General features: G+C 43.0%; 2 protein-coding genes across 2 annotated transcripts; both read right to left on the reverse strand.

Moving 5' to 3' along the window:
* Positions 1–48: 48 nt before the first annotated feature.
* spag7 (sperm associated antigen 7) lies at positions 49–4,075 on the reverse strand. The gene is made up of 7 exons (XM_070982860.1): positions 3,957–4,075; positions 2,706–2,773; positions 2,498–2,586; positions 2,303–2,387; positions 2,103–2,192; positions 1,223–1,379; positions 49–1,117 (listed from the first exon to the last, which is right to left on the reverse strand). Exons 1-7 carry the CDS (start codon positions 4,039–4,041, stop codon positions 1,002–1,004), a joined length of 690 nt encoding a protein of 229 aa, XP_070838961.1. The 5' UTR covers positions 4,042–4,075; the 3' UTR covers positions 49–1,001.
* A 6,047-nt stretch (positions 4,076–10,122) lies between these two features.
* mepcea (methylphosphate capping enzyme a) lies at positions 10,123–21,497 on the reverse strand. Its single transcript, XM_070983363.1, has 5 exons — positions 21,183–21,497; positions 18,646–20,513; positions 14,438–14,656; positions 14,200–14,323; positions 10,123–14,104 (listed from the first exon to the last, which is right to left on the reverse strand). The coding sequence occupies exons 2-5, from the start codon at positions 20,464–20,466 to the stop codon at positions 14,070–14,072; spliced, it is 2,199 nt and encodes a 732-aa protein (XP_070839464.1). The 5' UTR covers positions 20,467–20,513; positions 21,183–21,497; the 3' UTR covers positions 10,123–14,069.
* Positions 21,498–25,040: the final 3,543 nt, after the last annotated feature.

The raw sequence follows: 25,040 nt of genomic DNA on the forward strand, positions 1-25,040 counted from the left end.
AACAGCTAAAATGCAAAATAGGCTATACAGAAATGAGAGCAACAAACAGACACTTCTCCATTTATTAACACTCATGAGGGGAGAAGACTGTGCAATCCAGTTAAAGTAGACATCAACATACTGGAAGATATGATAAAAAGAAGAGATGTGACCACATTCCCTAAAATGAGTCTGGTACATCTGCTCCCTCTTATGACACCTATTCAAAGCCAGCACTTGGCTCAATAATCAAGCATTTAGTTTGAAGTAACAGTTTAATTCATAGTGCAGATGAATTGGAACAAAATCCATTTCTAAAATGTGACTCCTCTCCAAGTGGAGGAAATGGCATGCTTCCAACATTACAAACTTCTGAAACAGACTGAGACTTAAAAACAAAAAACCCCCATCAACGTCAACAAACCTAAAGCTTCTCAATAGACGGCAATTTCTGTTTCCCTTTTAAAAACTGCACTGGATGTTTGGATCACTGTCAGCGGGACTTCTCAGCACATGCTTGACTTAAAACCTTGCTTTAAAAAGGTCATCCGGACCCGGCTAGAGCTGCAGATTGGAAATATTTGAAAGATAAAAATCTCACTTTGAACTTTAAATGTGCATTTGCATCAAAAATGTCAATTGGTGCCAACAAAAATGTCCTTTAAAAATCATGTAAGAAGATATTGAGTGCCTTTAATTGGCTGAACGCCCACTGGAAACATGTTTTTCAATCCAAATGTGTTTCTCATACTGTAGATCAACCTGTGTGCGAGAAGCTCGATGGCTGACAGACCGTCACGGGCAAATGTTCAACACGTATCAGACTTCCTGATGTCAGCACGGCCTAGAGAACGACGACGAGATTCAACTCCTGTCACACAAGTTATACCTTTAAATGTCTGAAGTACAGAATATTGCATTGTAAGATGAATTAGACTGCACGCACACTAATGCGCCCCACACACACACACACACACACACACACACACGCACACACAACAGAAAGCAAAAACAGTGGAGACTCAAGAGCTGCTGCTGTGTGCCCCCGTGTCGTCCTCCTGCTTCTGCCGTTTCTTCGCTCTGATTTCATTCATGGCTTCCTCTATGGAGCGGGTGTCCCTCTTGTTGGCCACCGGCACTGGGAGGAAATAAATAAAGAAGGAAAAGCAGAACTGTGGTGTGAGTTACTGTACGTGAGACGAAGCAATACCGTTTCTGTTGGCAGCGCGACAGCTTTTCTTACCACAGCCGTAGGCCCTGTTGGCCTCTAGCGTGTGCGCCGCGTCTTTTGCAGCCGAGGTGCCGATCAGGTGACTGTATTTGTCTCGGTAGTTGGAGTTGGGACACGCCTCTGACTCCTTTGTCTGACTGGATTCTGTTTCTTCCAATGCTGCCTGTTCCTGCAGTGAAGAGGAGAGAAAAAGTTGAGACCGTGATGGAAAGTCAAGGAATAATCCATCCCTTGTGGAGTACATGGTTAGATATCACCATGCTGAAACAATTTCTAACCTATACTCAGATGTAGCACAATGTTTTTCCTTGTAAGTGTTGGGCGTCTGGATGTGATCGCAGCTCTACAGAAAACCACGTTTGACAGGACAAGAAATTGGGGCTCCTGTTTTAATCCTATTAACTCACTTGCTGTGAGTGAAACACTTTGGCAGATATTCATTTATTCTTCCCTGCAGCTGGCACGAACAAGAAGTAAAAACATCAGGACAGATTGCTCTAGTTATTCATGTGGTTGTTCAAGGGTTTCTTTTTACCCTCTTTTGCCTCAGTCACACTGCGCAGTGGAAGCAGTTTTTAATCGACTGCTCTAAGAGGTCGATCTTCTTTGTGCACAAGAGCCGAAGACTGAAATAATAAATTTAATAGTGATCTCTGGAGGCAGAGCAAGACATACATTTCTGTCTCGCACTCCTGCATGTTTAACTTTGTGCTGCTGCAGCCTGTTAATATGTCAATATGACTGCATTCAGTTTAGGCTTGTGCCGTGTTTAAGAGTGATGTGATAATCTCTCTAGGTCTGACCGAGTAAGTTTAAGTCAGGGTGCTGATTCAGACGTGGGTGCAGGCCTGAAGGGTCTTCCGTGACATAGTCATGGAGCATACAGTCTTACTTTTAGTCTGCGCCGTTGCTCTGCCAGCTGAGGATCCCACTCCTCTCCTTTGCGATAAGCTTCCAGCTCCTCATCTGACGGCGCAAACTCCTGCCACAGCACAAGGTGGAAATTAGTCACACTTCCCCACATGAAGTTAACATCTAATGATGATAATAACACTAATGTCTAACACTGGATCAAAAACAAAGCATTCAGACCTTCTTGAAAAGCATGACGTAACGGCTCTCCTCATCCTCCCCGAAAGAAAAAGAAGTCAGACCAGCCACCTCTGCAACATCATGCCTATGAGACAGGAGGAAATGAGATGCACATAGCTGTGAGCATCTGACAAAACATGTCATTTCTTGCCTAACAGGACTTATTGTAGGTTAAGTGAAATAATGACGACTTACAATATACTCCTTTCAATCTTCCCCATTGGGTTGTATTTCCGCTTCTGCTGTGAACTGTCTTGAATGAAATCCGACACCTCTTTCTCCATCTGAACGAGACACAGGGAGTCTGAGTAATGTTGCATGTGATCAAACACCATCAGTGGTGAGATACACTCGGTGGCCACTTTATTAGGCACACTTGTACAATCCAATAACAAGCGCTCACCTTTTTCCTGAATGCTGCCTTCTTTCTTTTCTCATCTTCCTCCATCTTCTTCAGTCTTGCTGCTTGCTCTAACAGGGACAGAAGACAAAGTTTTTCACGGAGTTTGTTTATTATTCCGACAGCATCTGAAGTTTCCGTTGTAAACGCACATCGTGCGGTCTTACAGCTACAGCCTGTATTCGCTTGTATTCTCAAAGACTTGAGTCACAAAAAGCTTAATCAAGAGACGCACTTCCTGTGATCCCCAAACCACATTTCCAGATCCTTCAGGACTGACATCATTTGTTGCCATGTGTCTACATGCAAACAGTCTCTGATGTTTTATTAGTGGGCATACTCATCACAGTTAATGGTACAGCCACTTTTTTCACCACCATCTTGTGGCTATATGTCTTCACAAGTGTTGTTTATTTGTGGCAATATTCCACTCAGCACTGCCACAGTGTGCAGAAGAACAGTTTTCATGATCTACGAACAGGAAACATTGTAATGTACTCCAAGTTTGTTTTATGGGAGCCACATGGCACCTATAAGTCACTGCAGTTTTATTGGCTAGATGTTAATGGAGAACAGAGAAGTAGCTGCTGTGTGTAAGAAGTCTCAAAGGAGGCAATTGTGTTTATCATTACAGATGAACTAAGCTAGGAATTATGTACATATTTCACTTAAGGTATTCACTTTTATTCACTGCAACTCACTAAAATGCCCATAGCCTGAGCTAATAGTAAAGCTAACGGTGTCTGACAAGACATTGACCTCTAAAAGCAGAGCTCTACGAATGGTCTTTAGTAACCTCTTTTCCATGATAGAGGGGTCCTCAGCAGATCAAACAATGTAGAGGGGTTTTAGCGGCTTGGTATAACAGCAACAATTCAATTACTCATACAAAATGCTGTACCAAAGACTTGGCCAGTAGATATCGCCATTTTGACTGTATCAAATGCTTCGAAACAGTGAGCCGTTTTCAACACGATTGCTTCAGAACGATTCAGTGCTTCACAAAGCTTCGTTTCCTCCATCACTAGCCCAGACTCTGACCTCTGGACTGCGGCAGTCTGCGGGACATGCGGGGCTGCGTCTTCCGCTGAGGCGGTGCTAAACCCCGGGCCAGCGACGCTTACTTGAAAGCTCGACTGGCCAATGGGAGTACCACAGATGCTCTCTTCGCATATCTAAGCCCCTTGTCATATCCAGTTCAGCAGTTTCAAACGAAGGAAGAGTGTCTTGTTATATAGGCAATACGTTATGTACCTCGAGCCTTTCGTCGGCTTTCTTGGTCGCCGACTGTTGGAGGCTTTTCCATCGAGTTTAAGATTGAGCCTAGGAGGTCCGCCATCTTGGAATGAAAGGGCAGACAGTCCAGACTGTTGTTGTTGGCTACGGCTGTGCGTATTGCGCATGTGCAGATTGCTGGAGTTCTTCTTCTCTGTGTGAAAACCGATGTGTAAAACCTCTATTGCCGCCCTCCGCACCAGCAAGTTATACACAATAAAATCATACAGAAACAATTTTCTTATTTGAAAAGGAGAAGGCGCATGTCTATTCATCGTCATTGTATGAATCCAAAACCTCAAAGTGTGTGATGATTATTGAGTTGAATTTCCAGTTTGATTACATGGTTTAGACAGAAAGCTGATGTGATGAAAATTATGTAAAACTAAAACAGCCACTGTACTGCAAATGATAAACTAAGTATTTCATAGATTCAATACACACTGTTTTTTTAAACTATCATCATCATTGTCATCAAATATACATTTAAGCACAATGTACAGTATATATTGTATATAGACATATATACATGCATATGCTGCACACAACTCTACATGTATATAAAGTAACCAATTACATGAATCACTTGATATTTACTCCAGCACTGTGCATTCTGCACCCTTGCACTATTGTATCCTTTATTGTAAGAGACATTGTATGTTGGTGGTCATTGCTGCTTTATATATACAGTATATATACCTATGTTATAAAGGCCATTCTGAAACGTGTGTTAGATTGTTGGGTCTTAGATAGAGGCAATAGCTCTCTGCATTGATGCAGCTCTACTATGTGATTCAAACTGATAAGATTGGTGTACTTTCAGTGTCACGCAGAACCTTAACATTTTGTAGGTTATTCACTGGCAAGAAAACAATTTAAAGTCTCCATTTCTTTATCATCGATTAAATTTTGAGTGTGCAGCCATGGGAGTTGAGGTGGGAGATCACAGCTTGAATAAATCTTTGCTCTTCAGGAAAAGTGCTCTTAAATTTGGCAAAGCTACAAACTGCCCTTTGCTTTATTCTGATGCTGAGAACAGTAATGCTGCCAGGCTCCTCATGCTCACTTGTTGTCTGGTTTGAATAGACCGATGGTGGCAAAAAGATGGATGATTTGTTCCTTTAAGGTAGTACCTGTGAGTGAGAGAAAGAATAAACAAGCAAACAAGCATCGTTCCATAAGCACTAGGGGGCATGCTATACAAGTACATGTCTGTGTACCCATGCCTTGTGTTGTTATTGTTTTGTTAACAATCCTCCCCTGCGTCACTGGAGCAGCTTGTTTTGTGCAGTTTGATTGTAGTTTCACAGCATCAGCAATAACACATGAACTACTGCCATATTCAGATGTGGGCAGAGCAGTGGTGGAACAGAGGATAGGCCATTAAAAACACAGCAGGACAGACAGAACTGTACTGCTTACTGTGTCTAAAACAAACAGAGTAGTTAGTACTTCATCTGTAACTATAATTTTTTGAAGGGCTTGTTGTTTTGAGGGAGTCCTTTTTGCTCTATGTTTACTCCTCTGTCCAGACATAGGGGTGTATGTAAGTACAATACCAAACAACTATCCCTTTTTTTACCTACTTTTCTGTGTTAATGAATAGTGCAGATAGTGACAGTATCTCTAAACAACAGAGCAGGTTGAATAATAAAGTATTATTTTGCATACTGAGCACAGGAAAATTGAATATGGCTCTCTGTAAAAGCAGGTAAAAGCATGTCAAATCCTCAAGGAGCTGTTGACTAAGCTGAGTAAGCTGATAGTTCTGACCTTCAGCCCTCAGACTGCCATCATTCAGCGATACTTTGTTATTGTGATTTGGACAGAGCACGACGGACTCCTCCCCCGTGGTTGAAATGCTGTATAAATGCAGCATCAGCCTGTCCACAACAGTGTCTGAAAGCTTATTGGTACCCAGACATGAAGGGACTGAGCCTGGTTCTCCTTGGGCTTCTCCTGATGCTCGCAGTCGGGGAGGGTAAGCAGCTGATACACACATTTTCTTACTGTGTGAGATCAAATCCAGCGAGTCATGATATGGAAAATGCTCAAACTACGCTGTACTCATACTGGGCCTGTTTGTGTGGCTCTGAGCGGGAGGAAACCAAATGATGAAGTCACAACTTGACAAGTTTTCTTTGAAATATTAAAGGATTTATTGTGACTGCAGTTTATGAACAAGTCAAGTCATTATCCATCAGGAACATGAGAACATATTTCTGATTCTTTTACAATGATCCACAGGCAATGATCCAGAAATGCAGTACTGGACATGTGGGTATAGAGGACTCTGCAGACGGTTCTGCTATGCTCAGGAGTACATCGTTGGTCATCACGGTTGCCCTCGAAGATACAGGTAGGCCTGCAAGGATCAGAAAGTAGAACTGTGCAGAACTCTGTAATATTTGTACTTTTATATGACTTTCAAGTATCTCTTATTGTAAGCTGTACTGTGCTCATTTTTAGATGCTGTGCTACGCGATCTTAGCACCTGTCATCTGCTGATGCCTGGAAGATGCCACAGCGTGAGCACTGATATCTTCAGTACAGACAGCAGGGATCCTGGTAACTGACACAGCTCCACATCTCCTGGATAAACCACCTTGACTACTTAACGCTCAATCAACCCCTCTTGGACTTCTAACATGCTGTGGGATCTGACCATGACTGCTTTTGAAGTGGACTGTATATGAGCAGCTATTAGGTGTGCGGCTGCAGTTCTGTTGCCCATAGACCTGCTGTTTGTGCCTTTGTGTGACCGACCATGTATCTCTCATTTAATCATATATCATTATCAATCCCTTGTGAACTGTTGGTTTTTTCTCTGAAATGCTGTGCTGCCAATAAATGCATCAACATAAATTAACTCATGTTTGTTTTGATGCTGTTCTGTTACGATCATCACCACCATCAGCTTTAATCATACTGTCCTAAATATAATGCAAAGCAACTCTTTCACTTTACAACTTTCCATCATGAGCACGTCTGTGTGCAGCCCATCACCCACTTGGCGTGACCTTAGGGAAAGAACAGCATGGAAAGCAGTCTGAGCTGAGTCTGGCATGCTTTCGCTCGGCGCTGGACAGACAGGGGACAATACTGGTCAAGTGACTGACCCAAATAGCTGTGATGGAATAGAGCTTTTGTGAATGAAGTGTTATGCCTCTTGTCTGTGTTTATGTTATTTCACCGTCCTGTCTGTCTGTCTGTCTGTCTGTCTGTCTGTCTGGACTAGACAGACGGACAACGTCACAATCCAGTAGTCACGATTGCAAAGCAAATTCATTGTCACGTCGAGCGCCTGTCTCCAATTATGGCATATGTCGCTGTTGGTGAACTTTAGTTTTGTGGGCTTTTTTTGGAATCAACATGACCATCAGCTGAAAAACAAATGCACTCACCTCAGTTTTAGGCAACAAAAAGCCTGTCATAATAAATCCTACAATACTGACATCTAGGAAGCAGCTAACTGTATGATTCAAACATTTTATCATCCATCTGGTTACTAAGTGAACAGAGTTAACTGAGCCAGGATCTGAAGATGGTTGGTGACTGGCCCGGGCCAGTCGGCATTAAAGGCATGGATGCTATTTGTAAACAGGAGCCACTGTATTGTGCCCTGCATTGTCATCTGGGTTGAATCTTTGTGCTATTCAGACAGCGCAGCATGACCAAACTACAAAGGGGTAAACCCCCACGAACCTGTTTACACGAGGCCGTCTGTCTTCACAAAGCTGACAGCGACAGCTTAAAACAGAAAGTTACTACAGCATGGATGTGTTTTTGAAGTGGAACAGAGGAGGCCTTTATCACTGTAGAGAAATTAGAGTTTGAAGATGCTGCGGGTGCTTTTATGAGTTGAAAACAATATTAATCATGTAGATATATCATCCAGCTGGCAGGAAACTATGGTCTTTAGCACTGCAGTGCAAGTAAGAGCCCAGAGTCCTGGTTCAGGGTGCAGTTCATCAAGTCTGAGCAGCTTATCAAAATGAAATGGAAACTTTAATGAGAAATTATTAATTAAGGAAGAAATCACAGAACTTGACTTTGACAAAGCATATTTCAATGGTGTCTTTAGTGTTAAGTAAGTGTGAATATGCTTTTGGCAAACTGAATGTTCATCTCATAATACCGCAGGCCGTCCACTGATTCCAGCAGTCATTAAACACATCAAGTAAAAGCACGGGGGCTGATTCGAGATGATCTGTTGCTCGTCTCCATTCAGTATAAATTTGCCGTCAGAGCATTTACCCATATTAACCTATCATACACAAACGTTTTCTTTTTTTCCCCCAAGTGTATCCTCTGCTTTGTTGTCATGGAGTCATTTATAAGACAAAAGTCGTTCTTTTTTATTATTAGTCATAAACAAAATACAACGGCCTCCACCTCCACCATCTGGCACTCTGTAAATTTACAGCCTGACGAAACAACCTTTTACAACTGCTACTTCCTCAGCTGTGTAATTTCAGTTGTTTAAATGCTAAATGATGAGTCAGAGCAATCTAGATAACATTTTCAGACAAGATCTTGTTCATTGGCTCCATTCATCATTCCTGTGGTGTTAACCCGTTTTCCAGACCCTACAGCTGAGAGGCATCTGCCGCCACTATGATCCACCAGAGCCAAGGTCCTATCAAGGTGATGAGCAACACCTGGACCTCATTCGAAGCAGGCAGTGCTCGACATTAAGACTAGAGCTGAACTTTGGTGTAATCAAACCGCAGAATCGTTTTCCTCATGCTCTTAGGGTCCATTAAGTGCCATTAAACAGGCTCTAAGTAGAATGATAAGCCTTTTACTTTCACAGCCATAAAGGCCTGATTGGTGGAGTGCTGCAGAGACAGTTGGCCTTTTGCAAGTCTCTCCTGCAGAGGGTCCCTGAAGCTCTGTTAATAGTGGCCCTTTTGGTCTCCCGTCAAAATTTTCTACACTCTTCGTCGAGTCTGTTTCTCACTGTTTGGGCTTGTTTCAGCCAAACTTCATGGTTTGTTTTTTGCCGCTTGATCATATCCTGAAGTGAATTAGCAGAGGGACAGGCAGTTTGAAGAGAAAGCTTAAAGATGGAGGATGTCTCGAAGGAAAGGGCGAAGTTCACAGCAAAGGATTTGAATTCCATATACAACACCCATCACAAAGTGGCGAACCTCTCTCCATCCTCGCTTGTGAACGACTGAGCCTTTTGAGGATGACCCTTTCATACACAGTCATGATACTATCACCTGTTACCATCAGCCTGTTTACCTGTGGAATGTTCCATCCATCCATCATCTATACCCAACCATCCCTTTCGGGGTTGTGGGGGGCTGGAGCCTATCCCAGCTGTCATTGGGCCCAAGGCGGGGTACACCCTGATCGCAGGGCAACATACAGAGACAGACAACCACTCACGCTCACACTCACACCAAAGGACAATTTAGAGTCACCAATTAACCTAATGAGCATGTTTTTGGTCTGTGGGAGGAAGAGAATCCACGCATGCACGGGAAGAACAGGCAAACTTCACACGGAAAGGCCCCGCCTGACCTGGGGATCGAACTCTTGCTGTGAGGCATGCGCACTACCTGCTGCGTCACCGTGCCGCCCTGGTACTTTCCCAGTCTTTAGTTGCTCTTGTCTCGACTTGTTCGAAATGTGTTGCTGCTGAATTCAGAATAAGCAAATATCTAGAAAAATCAATGAAGCTGATGAGGTCAAACATTAAATATATTGTCTTTGTATTGTTTTCAGTTGAATGTGTCAAAAAAGGATGAGCAAATTTAAGGTTGTTAATGAGTAAAGATCATCTGTAGACACTCTTGGCTAAATAATAATTCATTTTAAATTGAGTATTTCTAACAGCATGTAGAAAAGTATATAAAAATGATGATGAACTAACACTTACTGATGTAACACCTGTATAATATGCACAGGTTTTACTTTCATCTCACTGCTTTCTTCAAAGCAGGTTGCAAACCTCTTTACCGATGCTGTGATGATCACCCGTGGGAGGACCAAAACCATCGCTCACTATTTTTACTTATCAGAGCAGCTTTTGAAGACAGGACAAGTGTGAGGCAGCAAAATGCGAAAAAGCCGACATGACTACTCAGATGGCAGCTTATGAGGTTCTGTGGAAGCAAATACTGAAAGACCAAATCTGGAACCACTTTTAATCAATTAAAATGTTAAACACAGAGAAACATTCAGATATATCTTGTTGTTCAGAGGCATGAAAATTAAAAGCTTCCCTGACATGGGGGGGTGGGGGTTATTCCAACAGTTTTTCCAGAAAACTGATTCAAGGAAAGCTAAACATAAAAAACACCAACTTTAACTGCAAAACTGTACTAAACTGAATTAATTCCCTCGAGTCATATCAGTGCAAATTCAACATGAAGAAGTGATTTTCAGTGCCGTTAAAAACCGTACACCCCTTGAGTTCATGCAGCTGCTGTGCGATGAAGAGTTAGTTATTCACTACAGGTGCATCATTTCATTGCTAACAGCGCTCAAGTATTATAACTGGACTGTAGGTACGGCGTGTAAACATCAGTTCACGTTGAAAATGGCTCTGCTGTCAAATAAAAGTCTGGGATTTTTAAGTTGAACTGTAGAAACTGTGAGCACCTTGTTGAATGTGAAGTTTGCGGTCTGTGGTATCCACAGGGCTGTTGAACGCGGCAGGATTACTACATTATCTGCAAAATACAATAGGTTGTGCTTTCACAGTAAATTATCTTGGCAGATTTTCTTTTGTGTTCTTTGCAACCTGAAAGCTTTCACATTCAAACTGCACTCAGATTTTCTTCAGTTTAAATTGTAGGATGGATTGAAGTCCAATAAAATCAAGGGATCGATTATTGCTGGCAAAAAATGGCACAATCTTAAGTCTGAAGAGCAAATATTGCACAAAACTGTATTGTACATGACTATATTATGAATATGAGATCTGAGCATCACAGATTTTAAGCAGTAACTAATGTTTATCACTGGCATTAAACCCTGTCCAAACAAGGGGTGCTCAATCTCTCACACCCTACCTTTTGTGCATCTTCATTTTCATATTTTCATATCACCAACTTCGCACTACTTTGTGCAAAACCTCAAGGGGAGTACAAATGGTTTCTAGAGCACCGTATATGACAACATGCAACTTCACACCTCCAGCAGAGAGGATGCCTGGACTTATACGTCAGGCCGACTGGGTTAAAATCGGTAAGATGCCGCTGCTGAGACAATAAGGTGCTTTCTTTAACATGAACGGCAGAGCACAAATTAGCATTAAACAATTTGTTTCAATAAAATGTTCAAATGTGACCTGCAAGAAGGAGAACCTTTGTTAATAACGCACAAAGCAAAATGCCCAGAAAATTACAGCAGATCTAAGCCTGAGAATGCGATTGTCTTAGCTTAGGAGAAGGGTGTGAGTCGGTGCCCTGCGCCTGATGGGCCGACGGAGGCTGAGGCCAATTCACTTTCAGCTCAAAGTGTCACCTGAAGCTTCATCTTATACGTTAGTCAGTGTTCCACAACTTGTTATAAAAAAGTTTGATGGAAAATGTATTCAAATCTTTTTGATTTTGAAGAATTTCAAAATGTCGATAACGTATCAAACAAAGTGAAATGAGAGTGCATTGACAACAACACTCCTTTCAAACTGTTTATAAAAAAATAGAGCCAATCTAACAATCCATGTGCCTGCCAGGACAGAACAAAGCAAACACATCCCAACTTTGCAATGTACATATTCATTTGCTGTTACACAGTTGGATTAGCGATCCGATTTAGGACAAAAACTCTGACCTGTGACTCACTCACAACTTGGCAGCGAACATTTGAAAACAAGACGAAAGAAAAAAAAAAGCAGTTGTGAACTTAATAGACAACAGTAAAACAAAATTTGCCAACGTATTTACATTGATCATTTACTAAAACAAAAAATATATATCGTCCATCGTGTCCTACCTTAACTGAACCAGTCACAAAAAAAAAGGAAGATTTTCTGTCCCAGCCACAGAATGAAAGGATGTCGATGAGCGGCGCTCAGTGCACACCAATAAAGATACAATCACAAAGACTGACTACCTGCAACTCATAACCGTCCTCATCAGGCCAAACACTAAGCTGACGATGGAATATTTTGTCAAATTCGAGAGCAAAAGACCCATAAAACGTTTTGGCAGCGCTTCAATACAAACAGCGTGTTAGTATTCAGATATGGTAAAAAGTCATATAGAGATTTCAGTGCTTTTAGAAACAATCCATTTTCTACAAATGTAAATTTTTGTTCAGCTTTACAGTGTAACTCAGGAGCTAGAAAATCATCACAGGTGATGCTGCTGCTGTTTGAATTAATGCCTGTCCACTGCTGATCATCACACCACAGAAAACTATGCGTGTCAGATTTACACAGCAGTGAAAACGCTGTCGAATAACAGGCCTCTGCTTTCGATTTTACACTCAATTATACTCTGTCAGCCCCTCATGGAGGACATTGTAAACATATAAGGTAGGGCTATGGCTTAACTGTTATTAGAAAAAAAAAACAGATCACTGCATGCTACAGATATACCTTGCAAAATAGTCTCTGTTCTGAATTGAGTCGAGCCAACGCCTGGGTGCCATCACAGCTCAAATGTGCCCCCTACCATTAGGATGGAGCATCAAAAAGGCTTAAAGAACCCATGAAGTGATTTTGTTGCTTCCTGAACGGTTCAAACTTTCAAGTAAATAATGCGTGCTTGAAGGTTTGCTTTCAAAACAGGCCCACCTCTCATTTTTCCATTTAACATTTAAACTGATGTCAGGTTTGAGGCAACATATCAACTCCTCTGTCCAGTGGTAGCACGTCTGCAAAAGCCAATTCATGTCTCCACGTTATATCTAATATTTGATGACTGTATCCTCGTTCACCAGGAAACTGTTACTAAAAAAAGAGACGATGCCTTGGAAACATCCTGCCGTTCACTATTTCACTGGATCTTTGTTGCTTTTGCTGTTTTGACTGCACCTCTGTCCTAACGTTTCATCGTCTTCATCACTTAGACAAGCCACCCTTCACTTCATAGGCTCTTAGGTTTGTGCAATTTAGGAGCTTTATTCCATATTGTCCATTTCAAAATGTGGACTTGTACATTTTCACAGCTCTGGAACAAATTAAAGTTCAATTCAGCTCTTAGGTCTATTTTGCAAAATAATGAGGAAGCAAACCATATATCAGGGTTGGGAGATGGGACGAATGCATCAGCTATTAGCGACAAACAAGCTATGGCTGATGGAATTTGTTTGGCTGTCATAAATTCACCACAATACGTGATTTATTTGCCTGCCGCAACAAGATTCAAGGCTTCAAATGCTTCAATACTGACCCACTCGGAACAATTTCTATGCCATCAGTAGTTGCAACGGAGCTGGAAACGTGGCTTCATTCGCCGATAGCTTACACAGCATAAAACACATTACCTGCACTCCAGTGTGGCTTTTCAGGAGACATCATGTCAGTATGATCTGATAATGGCTTTGTAATCCAGTGGTATACTGCAGCTGTGCAGATGCAACACACGGATGGTCACACGGAGCTAATGTGGTGAATACACAATGATCTGCCAGTGAACGTGGTGATGGTGACCAATTTTGTCTGCCCTATTGCCCAACCCTAATATGTATAATGTGTGTATGGTGATGTGGTGGCACGGAACAAAGCTATGAAAGTAGAGATATATGGCCAAAGATATTCAAACACATGTTATGGCCATGCATCAAACTGAGGCATCATTAGCATGAGGATAGTCCAAGGAAATGAGCAAATGAGCACCTCATCCACAGTCCCACCAAACTGTGATGTTTGGAGTCCTATCTGAGTTCACGCCATACTTTAGCAATTTTTACTCCCGTGGGGCTCTTCTCCACAGATCTCGCCTTTACAGAGTGAATTCCACTTTTGGTCCCATTCTCCTTTCTGAATATCCTCTTCAGTGTTGCTGAGCAGCTGGGGTAACCATTGAGGAGTCACAGGAGTCCTCGCAGTCCGGAGCAGCAGGCTGGCCTGCGCGTCTAGTGGTGGTTTAGGCTACTCACATTCAAAGATCTTCAAGGCAGGAGCGGTCATTTGTGAAACAAGTAGATTGGCCTCTGAAAACCTGTCGTGATGAAAACAAATGTTCAACATGTCATCGAGCTACAGAGGTGAACAACATATAATGCATGAATTTGTGCTGACAAATAAGTGAATTACCTCTTATTGAACACTTGGGGGTCCCAAGGTACTCAAAACTGGTGAAGCCCACCTCTGTTGTAAGGTATGATGGAAACTGGTCAGGTCGGAGGCGGATGTTGTGATAATTCTTGCTAATATTATCCTGCCAAGAGAGAGAGAAAACCAATATTTCTTAAAAAGCTTATGCATCTGGCATATCTCAGGCTACAGAAGTCACAGCTTGCACCACAGCAGCCCCGTCCTCTCAGGTTCTTACCGTCAGCTTCTTCCTCCTCACGTAGGACTCCCAGGGCTGTGGCTCCAGGATGAACATGCCCCCAGGACGGAGATGTCTGTAGACTCTCTTGAAGAGCCGCTTCAGGCCGCTGTCTCCCCAGTTCAGGTGAACCCATTTGGTAACGCTCAGGCACATGACCACGTCGTACTCTGGCCGCTGAGTCAAAAGAAGATTATCGTTCTCCAGAACATAATTGGCCTAAAGGAGAGAAGAGGGCCGGTGAGAAAGTGCGGCCTTGACGGGGCATCTTAACTTTGACAGGTGAGTGCAGTGATGTGTAGGTCGACCCACTCATCCACAAATCATTATCAGGCAAGTTTCAGATCATAATGAGACACCCCTGATGAGCAGCAAAAGGTGTGTGTGGGGGAATCTTTTTAGGTGCTGAACAGAGGATGCATTATAAAAAGTGTCTACAACACTGAGATGTTGAGATTATAAGATGCATCTTATGATCATATATTAAAACCAATACTAAAAAAACATGTGTGATCCTGACTGCTGGCACGTATAGAGATTAAACAAGAGATCTTACAGTACATGCTGGAGGCTGGGTTGTGCAACACACACAAACACAGGAGCCATTGAGGAGGAGGTATATCCACCAAGCTCCACTGCTGCTCTGTGAAACCAGTTGACGTACAGATAGTTTAAAATAAATATGATCGCTTGTGTGGAGAGAAGTCCCAGGAGGGATCTGTGGTAATAATAATTAATTTAGCACTTCAATTCATCTATCAAGCAAAAATGCTACACTAAAGCTGGCTCCCACTTCTCAAAGATGGACACATGGAGCTTTTCTCTGCTTTGCACCGTTATAAATGAAAACACTGTTGCTCAGACAAAATAAGCAAACTGAATGCATCATCTCAATATGTCATCTTTGGAAACTTGCGATGGGAAGTTGTCATTATTCTCTGACAATACATTGAAAAAAATCATTCATCAATATTGAAAACGACCATTACTTGCAGTCCAAATATAGCGGAGGAGTGCAAAAAGCACAAAAAATTGACATCCATGATGTCCAACATTATAAGCAACTGACTGTAAAGAGGGCAAAGGGTCACAGTGCCCCGAGGTACAGCACACATACTCCTGATTATAATATCACTGCTAGGTATAGGAGTCAGAGCCAAGTATGGAGTGATATACATGACTGCTGCTGAGTGAGACAAAAAAGGGTTGCACAATTCATCAAATTTGATTTTTTAATTACAATTTTGGCTTCCAACGATTATGAAAACAAGATAATGGAGACAAAACGATCATTGTGCTGCGTTCCGTTTTGCAATTCTCTTGTTTTGTCTTGTGCTATAAATCGAGTGCACTCCTTTCCTTTACAGCGATGCACTTTCACCCCTCCCTGATAGCCCAAACTCACTCTCAGGCTGAGGCACGTTCAGTTCACTGCAGTCACATAAAGAAACGTACTTTATTTATCACACACTCTACATAAACCATCATTTTTGAAAACCCGGTCAAGCCAGCCGGTACCAGTGCTTAAAGCAGCAAGAGAGGACGTGAGAGGGGTATTTCAGCAATCCCTTCTCACATTTCACACACCAAAAAACAAACAACATTTTAACATACATCATACATTAGATAAGTCTTATTATGATTATTAAGACGTGTATTTCTTATTTGATTTTCACTCAAATTATATCTAAGTTCAAGGAAATCCACTATTAGAAATGCAAGCTTTTTAAAAGTTCAATAAATGTGTAATGTTTCCAAAGTCAATGAGTGATCTTGTTAAATCATCGTGACCTCAATAAGCCTGATTATGATTTTTGCCATAATCAAGCAGCTCTGAGGAAAAGTAGGACAGAAGAGACAGAGCTGAAGAGACACGGAGGGGCAGTGTTATTTGATCTGTATCACCCTTTAAACAGAAGACAAGTGGGAAAGTTCAGATTGTCAGAGAGGACCTTCACAGCAGATATTCGTGAAACGCCTTATTCAAGAAAGGTTAGAGAGGATCAAGATTTTCATCCTTGTTGCTGAAACTTGTTAAAATTATCATTTGGGAGCTTATGAGACTTAGGCAGTAAGGAGTACAAAAACAACCTGCTAAATCTCATATGCTCTTCTACAAATTTCCACCTCTACCTTGATGTCAGGGTGGGTTTGTCCAACAAACAATACACAGCCTGATATTCCTCTCTCAAATCCACCTCGTATTGTGTGGGGAAGAACTGTGGTGAGGGGGCTCAGATGCTCGTCTTAAGGCTTTTCACTCATTTACAGGATAAGCTCTGTGCTGCGCTGCCATTATCTCTAATGCTCATAGCAGGGAGGAGGCAGTTATTGATTTCATTCAGAAACACTACGGTTTCTGCATCTAACCGATTCATGTAGCCGCCTACACAAAGCCTGTAAGGCACAAGGCCAGTGGAGTGAAGACACTTTGACAGAAATGACAAGAATACAACCCTTAACGAGGAACGTTCACAACAGAAAAGCTGTGGTAATATTTGTCAAATTCTCAACCAAGGGTGGCACATGATAGGCTGATGCCATTAGAAATGCTGCCAGTGATAAGGACAGACTTCTTCTTTGCTGCTTCCATATTTCAGTTCCCAGCTTCAATGAAAAGCCTCTGATCAGAAACACACGCAACGAGGATGGGCAAACTAATGGGAATTCCCTCCATTTTCACAGTCTGAGCAAGTGAAGATGAACTCATGACAACTGAAGTGGCTCAGAAAATGAAACTGGTGCAGGTGTTTCCTCGTTAGAGGGCCAAAACCATAAAAGATTCTGGCCAAAGCGATTGCTTTATATTTCTTACAATAGAGGAGAAACGGGCCCTTTTGACTGAGAGACAAAAGTAGCTTTTTGTTAAAGCTGTACTATGCAGGATTTTCCTAAAAAACAACATACAGACTCAATCATGACCAACTAGCAGGGTGTGGTGGTGTATTTATCTGCACTCTGGCGGCATTCTTGTATTTTCTTATTTTGATGTGTACAAGATGATTCTGGGCTGCAGATGAAGTCAGAACTCGGGTTGCAACGGTATTACATGTTCATGGTACAAACACTGTCTCAGAAAATATCACAGTTTCACGGTATCATGGCACAGCAGGGTATGAGGGTATGTCAATTTTCATATACTGCTGCAACCCTGGTCAGGTATGGACCAGCAGCACGTATCTGAGAGGGAAAAAACCCTGGAAATATAGCGAGGCAAGACGCCAAGCAAAGAAAGCACCTTCCAGAGTGAGAGTGAATCGGGGTTTGGCTTTCACCTGCAGAGTTGGCCTGTTTCTGTCAGACAGGTGTGGGTGGTTAGCTTAAGTAGCTTGCTAAAATATCACCTTTTCTATGACAACAAATGTAACATTGCTACAATAATAGCTTTCATTGTTATTACAAGCGGAGCATCTCTGGTGGCGTTACGTCGAGGGGGATGGGCCAAGTCTGAACGTTTTGTTTACCAACAGTGCAAAATTCCTGCATAGTATACCTTTAAACAGAAAAACAAAAGTTGCATTACAATTTAATTCATCTGCTCAGGTTTCATTCATTTTCAAATGTATCTTAAATTTCCCTGAGTAGTGTAAACTTTTCTACACTGGAAAGATCTAGCCGACATGTTTGATCTATTCATCTTTGAAGGTCGAATGCCAATCATTTTAAATATGAAATCTGAGACTGCTAAACGAAAGTACACTCAATTTTCTTATCAATTTATACTCAAGTACAACGTCAGCTCTGTATGCAGTTTGAAGCTGCTGCTCATTTTCCTGCAAAGTTAATAGGACATTCGCATTGTCCAGATAAGCTGCATGGTGCAACCTGCAAGCCATAATGGACTGACTGTGCTGTGACAATGTTATCTCTAATTTAGAGGCAAGACAATTATCATAATCAGTTTCCAGGGAGAACAAGTGGACGCGCAATTTATATCAAGTCCTCTTGTGAAGTCAGGCAGACCTCAGAGTGTTACCTGTAACATGCAGCCTCTGGGTTCATGGGTGATTCCTAAAATGTTTTGCTATGGAAAAGGGCTTGTTTCTTTACATCACGCTGTTCACCCCCGTCTTCATGAATAATGCAGGCACTGTCTAATTGTGAAATACAGATTTAGTTTTGACCTTAATCTAGTCTCCCAGGACGCACTAATGCGGCAACCTCACACATGCCGCCACCAAATGTTCACACAGAGAATGACGTCTTACCTTGATGAAGGACACATTTGAGGGGAACTCCCCGGGCCGAGCGGTGGATGTTTCTGTTAGTGGAGGAGCAGCGATGGGCCCCCTGGAGATCCGCAGGGACACAGGAAAAGAGCAGCTCACAGGGTGATCAGCGGGAGGTGAATCACAATCTCCCTGCTCCATTTCCTCAGTTTTGCCGTCCTGCCTCTGGGTCCCTTTGTCATCTGCGTGACAGGAGTCATTGTCATTTACAGCCTCTGCAGGGCCACTTTCTCCTTCCACTGGTTTCCCATTTTCATCCCTGCTCTCAGCCTCATTGTGCTTCTTGTCTGTGTGACTCTCATTTCCATTCCTCTCCTCCCGTTTAGTGCTCTGCATTGCACGCCTGGCCTCTTGGGTCTGTAGTTCAGACAGATAATGTCTGATGTTCTTACGGGCTGCATGTACCAGACCACTGTCAATATCCAGGCCCAATATGTGGGCAGGTCTTAGCATTTTGGCAATATAGAGTGTCAGGTGGCCTGCGTTGCACCCCAAATCCAGAACGTCTTTACCTTCAAACCATTCTGGACGAAGCACGCGTACCCGTGGGTCTTCACTAATGCCTGGGTTGCGGTAGCCATAATACTTGTTGTAGTTTCCATACTGGAACTTCTTCTTCTGTTGCTCCTTCACCTGGTTGTGGGGCTGCCGGTGTTGGCGACCTCCTGGCCCCATTTTGGGGCCACTCCTTGGTGTGTGGAAGGACTGAGAACTCCTCGGTCCCCCTGTACCACAGCTCCTGTCTCCAGATCCTGACTTTCCAGTGGGTGTAGAATGGGTCACGGGGGGCTCCATTTTGCCAGAGTTGCGCCTACGTTTGCGTCTGCTTGAGTGCTGGTTTGGTCCTCCCGATACGGAGGAAGTGGAATCCTCCATAGATACAGATGCTATCTCCTCCTTGCAGCTGGCTGAGTTGTCAGCTGAGTGGTCATGCAAATCACTTGTGATACTGGAGAAACTGGACTCTTTGGAGACATCTAGTGCAGAACATGAGGCCAACGTACCTGGAAGTTGTATGGAGGTGCCAGTTTTGCCCTCACTTTTTCCTGATTCTGAGACGCTGACCTGTGTGGCTGAAATCCCACTAGCACCACCAACTCCACCTCCACCTCCACCTCCTCCCCCTCCCCCTCCCCCTCCATGGTGTCTGTTGCGATGTCTCTTCCTGCCACCACTCTTGTAGGGGGACACCAGAAAGCTGCTGTCTGCTATGCCGCTGTTCAGGTTCAGTGGATCTGTGATGTCTCTGGGGATGAGGATCTCCACAGGGTCTCGACTCTTCGCAGGCAGTGGGGAAGATTTGGGTGTCTCTGCATTCAGTGCCTTATTGACCTCCTCATCCAGCAGGCTGTTGAGATTCAGTGGGTCAAAAATGTTGCCACCCAGTAGGAAGTTGGTGGGCAGGACAGAGTCACTCTCAGAGTTGGCCCTTCGTCTCCTCTTGCCAGATGTCGGATGCTTGAAACTAGAATTTGATGTGTTGCGGCGCTTTGTTAGCTTCGTTTGTTGCTGTTGTTTGGAATGATGAAAGCTGTTCCTGCGATTGATGTTATTCTCGCTCCCTCTGGCTGTCTGTCTGCCGTCATCTGAGTGGGTGAGTGCATCAGTCGTGCTGGTGTGTTTTGGTGAGGCTGCTGTGCCCGGGACTGGACAAGCAGCTGCAAAATCAGGGGTGGCGGCAGTACCCTCCACCATCACAGACAAAGTGTTGTAACCGCCAGTGCATTCTGAGAGCTGCAGGGACGACGTAGAGCTGGCCCGTGGACTGCCAGTTTTGACAGTATCCTCATCAACAGACATGTCTTTTGGTTTCTGGAGCTGGTGCAGACATGGAAATTCTTCTGGATCTGGAAGTCAAATGAAGAAACTTTTAAATACTCTATTGACTCAGATAAAGCCTTCTCCATATTACTGCAAGCACTCAGAACTGCAAAGTAAAGTCACACAAACCTAAATGACCAACAAAACTAAAACTAAAGTTGTGGTTAAATCCGGGGACCTGCACCTCTAAGGTGCATCTAAAAAAAAGGGGTCAGTCTAAGTTCATGTCGTGGTCGATCACTCTGTTTTTACAGAAGAGGATGCACCAGATAACCCTTTACTTCCCACTGGCATTTCCTAACAGTGTTCCAATAATAACTAAAGTCTCCATTTAGCTGCACAGTCTCTATGAGTACATCGTTGTCAGACTGGGTATTTGACATGTGAGACATGTCTACTCAGCGTTTACTGTACTGAAAAGTTTAGGAGTCCCTGTGTTGGACAGTTATCTAGTTAGCAAGCTAGCTCCTAGCTTCTCTATCGCGGGCCAGAAGACTGAAACGTCGACTAAACGTTTAGCTCCACTCCGGCCAAAACGCGTTATTAGACCAACAGTCAAGCACCCACCTCGATATGCTGCTGCCTGGACCCCTTTAAAATCCCGAGTCACGTTTACGAAAGTGATACTATCTACCAGATGGCCACCTATTCGCGTGCAGTCAACAGTGTAGTCACCATCAAAGTAACAGTCTCACCTCACAGTTCTCCCCGCCTCCGGCCGGACTGTCACTGCCGCGCGCTCCCTCCGCTCGAGCTAACGTTAGCGTAGCTAGCACACAAGTGTCCCTACATCTACACAACGGTGGCAAGCGACACAAGCACGCAGCTCTGTCCGTCACGAAGGCTCCTCTGCCTGCTAAACTGTCTTGTCGACTTGTTCGGTGAACTCCTAGTCGCCCAGCGTCAGGCAGGTTGGTGAATAAATTATTCCATTCGCTGATAGAGTCGGCATGGCGGCGCATCCGGGCTCCGAGCAGCAGTCCAAGACGACTGGGGCGGAGATCTCTGACTGGGAGGAGAAGTCCGTCTTCAGGATATTATAATGAGCTTTTCTGATCATCATGCTGAGCTGGAACTACACGTTACTTTCCTTATCGATTAATAAGTCAGTTGTTGCATCAATTAATCGAAAGACTTACAATGACACAAACTGCAGAGCTTCAAATCCTCAAATTTCGAAACGGTGGTAACCGTCAGTGTTTAGCATTTGAGCTCTGAAAGCATCAGTTCCACCCAAACTCATCGATAAGTTTTGTATCAGTGGATTTATCCACTAATTGTTCACCTGTAACGTCACAGTCATGGTAGGACTCATAGATAGAGTTACATTAGGCCTATTGGTTTAGTTATGATGTATTTTCAACTCCAAATGTAGTCATTAGTCGACATCTCTGACTTTAAACATGCAACATTCATTAAGAACATTCTGCAGAACCTTCATGTGTGCAGCAGAGTCCTCCTCAGACCTTTACAAATAGATGTTTTTCATCATACATAGTGATCTATAAAATTTCAAAATTGTAGATTATTCAATCACCAAGAATATTTAAGTATTTTAATACTGAGATGTTCCACAATACCTGTCATTTCTAGTGTTAATCATTAAATTAAATGTGCAGAAATGACCAATGGCTAGAATTTTATGTTCCAGAGCACCAGCAGCCATAGTGGATCAGAATGATTGCAGCCTGTTGCAGCTAAATCCCCAAAATACCCCTGCGCCTGTTTTACACCTTTGTCTTCTGTCTGTACAGATGGAGGAGTGACCTGTGCAGTGTGGAGGCGTGCAGTGTGAATGCAGCTTCTGTCTCGTGGTAAGATTGCTCACAATGTCCGCGGCGTCTCGACCATGGCTGCAATCCACAAGCCAGCCGTCGGTGCTTTGGTTATCTTTGATGACACCTTCACGGTCTCAAGGCCGCAATCTTCAAGGTAGGCTCACTCACCCTGTCATTGCTCACTTCGCCAGTGTCTAGAGTCAGCCTGAAATTAGAGCTCTGGATGTGAACTTAGAGGGAATTTTGCTGAGGTAGCAGGGCGGCTTCTTGTCACTTCCATCTTCACATAATTGTGGTCATTGGACATTGCAGCCGTTGGCAGGGTTTGATAAAGGCCGGTGTTGCAGACACACAGAGGTTTTGCTTTGGGCCAGCAAATTGTGTGAGTGCTGCTGAAGCCAAACAAACTCTCTCGATGACTTAGAGCTTTTATTTGACTCACGCCGTCACTGTGATCTGAATCTTAACCTGCTGGTGGTGAGGAGTGAAAGTTTTACACTCTTCTGTTAAAATGCCACATGTGTTGTTTTATAATCTTAATAGCAAATATTCAAATGGAACTTGGCAAAACATTTTGTCAGTCATTGAAATTAAATAATAATGCAGATCAGTATGACCTTCAGTACAAGTTCATTAAAAAGAAACGATTGTGCATCTTATCTCCAATGTACCTTGCTTTATACTCTTTCAAATACTGGCTGCTTTTTAGCTGTGATGTATGACATCTGAGTGGTTCAGTAAGGTGAATGCAAAAGATGTTGAAATATTTAGGGAATAAAAGATGTTACAGTGGAGAAGAGTTTAATTTTAACAGATTAGTCCAGTTATATCAGCAATGTAACCTTTCCTTCTTAAATTGATACAGGTTAATGTAGAATATAATGATTTTGAGAAAAAAAGTACATATGAAAAATAAGTACATCTGATAAGCTTGAAGTCTAGCACAAACTGTCCCCTGTCCAGTCCAGCTCAAAATATGCTGGACCATACTTACTCCTTAAAGTGGAGCTCAGAGCAAGGCAACAAACAGACAGGCGAACGAACAGACTTTTTAAGTTATTAGCTTCAAGTTTTTCTCAATGATCTTCAGTGAATGTGGGAAACTAATTATGTAAAGGGAGGAGGACATCTGACTTTACTAGAGATGCTTGCAGTCCTCCAAGTTGCCACAAGGGGGAGACAGAATATGAGACCAACGATACGCTGCAAACCACAGGCTTTATGCACACTTACACAAAATGAACTTAAACAGCATTTCCACTCTCTGTCACTATTTATCTCTCATCTCTTCTTTTTGATCACACTATGATGTGGTAACCATGATGTTTTCATTATTAGATCACTGCAAATGGAGACTTAAACTCTTGCAATTCAGCTCCCCCAATAAGTTGATTTACATAAAGGAAGACATTTCTTTTTCGAGAGTAATATTATGGTCATGAGAAATTTCTGACATCGTGGTTGGTATGATTAATGAGTCAAAATAACAGCCTCAGTCCACCCAGAGAGAGGCTCCAGCATCTGCAGCTGTGGCAACAGGAGTGTTTGTGTTTTTAGGTAAAAGACCCCTCCAGTGGAAAGAAAGGAAAACACTGCCAGCCCTCAAGGAACCTGGCAAGCCTTTGTTTTGAAAAGCTAATGGAATCTGCAAGAAACCTTTTTTCTTTATTGATACTATAGGCTGAAATTCTTGGGCTCACCAGCTTTCAGGGGTTTCATGATGATGAGAAATAGCTTGACCGGGACCAGAAACATTCAGGAAATCCATGTGGTTGCATAGCTGGTGCTAGATAGACTTGCACACACACTCGCAAATGATAATGAAAAAGTACTCCAACAGCTTTAACTCTGGCTTTTCCCAGAGTTGCCCAGGCCAGCTTCAGATGTGTCTTAGCAATGTGAAGCCACAGTATGTACATCCACTTACATCAGTGATTCATGCAGATTAAAAACATTTTTCTCACTCAGCCACCTGTTGGCATTTAAATAATCTAATTTATAACTGAATAAAAAAGAGCCATCATATGACCTCTTATTCCCAGCAGCACATGCTACTGACATTTCAAAATATTGTATTAAATGTAGCCACACATAAAAAACTATATTATTATTATTCTATTCTCAGAATCTCATAATGTTGTAATATAATCTGCTAATATGGCACAAGAAAAATGTTATTTCCTAAAGAAGCAATGAACTAGAACTCTTAAATATGGATAAGAAACACTGTGGATCTTTAATGCATCCAGAGATGGGACTTTTTTTTTTTTTTTCCACAACCAGGGTCCACACACTTGATATTCTGTGCTGTTGAGTTGACAGCATGCTCCTAATTGGGTTCCAGTGCCACAGACTCTGTTGGGTAAATGAGTCACCCCCTCTCTAATCTCTATAGAAGGGGAAAATAGAGAGAGGGTACCTGTTCCCCCGCCTCTGTCCCTCTCTTTTCTCATGTTAATGGGGGTGCGGTCCTCGATCCCGGGCACCATCTGCCCTTCCTCAGGGTTTGGGCCCCAAGCACTCCAGACGTGTCCCATTGTTTGCGTGTGTCCAAGCAGAAAGCGGTGAGCAGACATGGTTCTTGTGGCCCAAAAGGCTCCTCCATCAACAGCACGAGCCTGCTGTTCATTAGCCTACATGTGACAGAGGGAAGGGGGGGGTTGCTCGCGTGCCCCGTGTGCAGTAACATCAGGGCCGTCCGCCGTTTGTTCTGTGAGTGCTGTTCAGATTTGCTGTGCGATGACGTCACTGTCAAGTAACGGTTGGCTGAGGGAT

This window comes from Chaetodon trifascialis, chromosome 16 (assembly GCF_039877785.1).
Source record: "Chaetodon trifascialis isolate fChaTrf1 chromosome 16, fChaTrf1.hap1, whole genome shotgun sequence".
NCBI classification, from domain to species: Eukaryota; Metazoa; Chordata; class Actinopteri; order Chaetodontiformes; family Chaetodontidae; genus Chaetodon; species Chaetodon trifascialis.

Excerpts from the sequence above, each read along its gene's own strand:
- spag7 (XM_070982860.1), bottom strand. The coding sequence starts at position 4,041 with ATGGCGGACCTCCTAGGCTCAATCTTAAACTCGATGGAAAAGCCTCCA. Across the intron at positions 2,388-2,497 it reads AAGATTGAAAGGAGTATATT|GCATGATGTTGCAGAGGTGG; the intron begins GTAAGTCGTCAT and ends CCTGTCTCATAG. Across the intron at positions 1,118-1,222 it reads CAACAGGGCCTACGGCTGTG|TGCCGGTGGCCAACAAGAGG; the intron begins GTAAGAAAAGCT and ends ATTTCCTCCCAG.
- mepcea (XM_070983363.1), bottom strand. The coding sequence starts at position 20,466 with ATGTCTGTTGATGAGGATACTGTCAAAACTGGCAGTCCACGGGCCAGC. Across the intron at positions 14,324-14,437 it reads TGAGGAGGAAGAAGCTGACG|GATAATATTAGCAAGAATTA; the intron begins GTAAGAACCTGA and ends CTCTCTTGGCAG. Across the intron at positions 14,105-14,199 it reads CCCCAAGTGTTCAATAAGAG|GTTTTCAGAGGCCAATCTAC; the intron begins GTAATTCACTTA and ends TCATCACGACAG.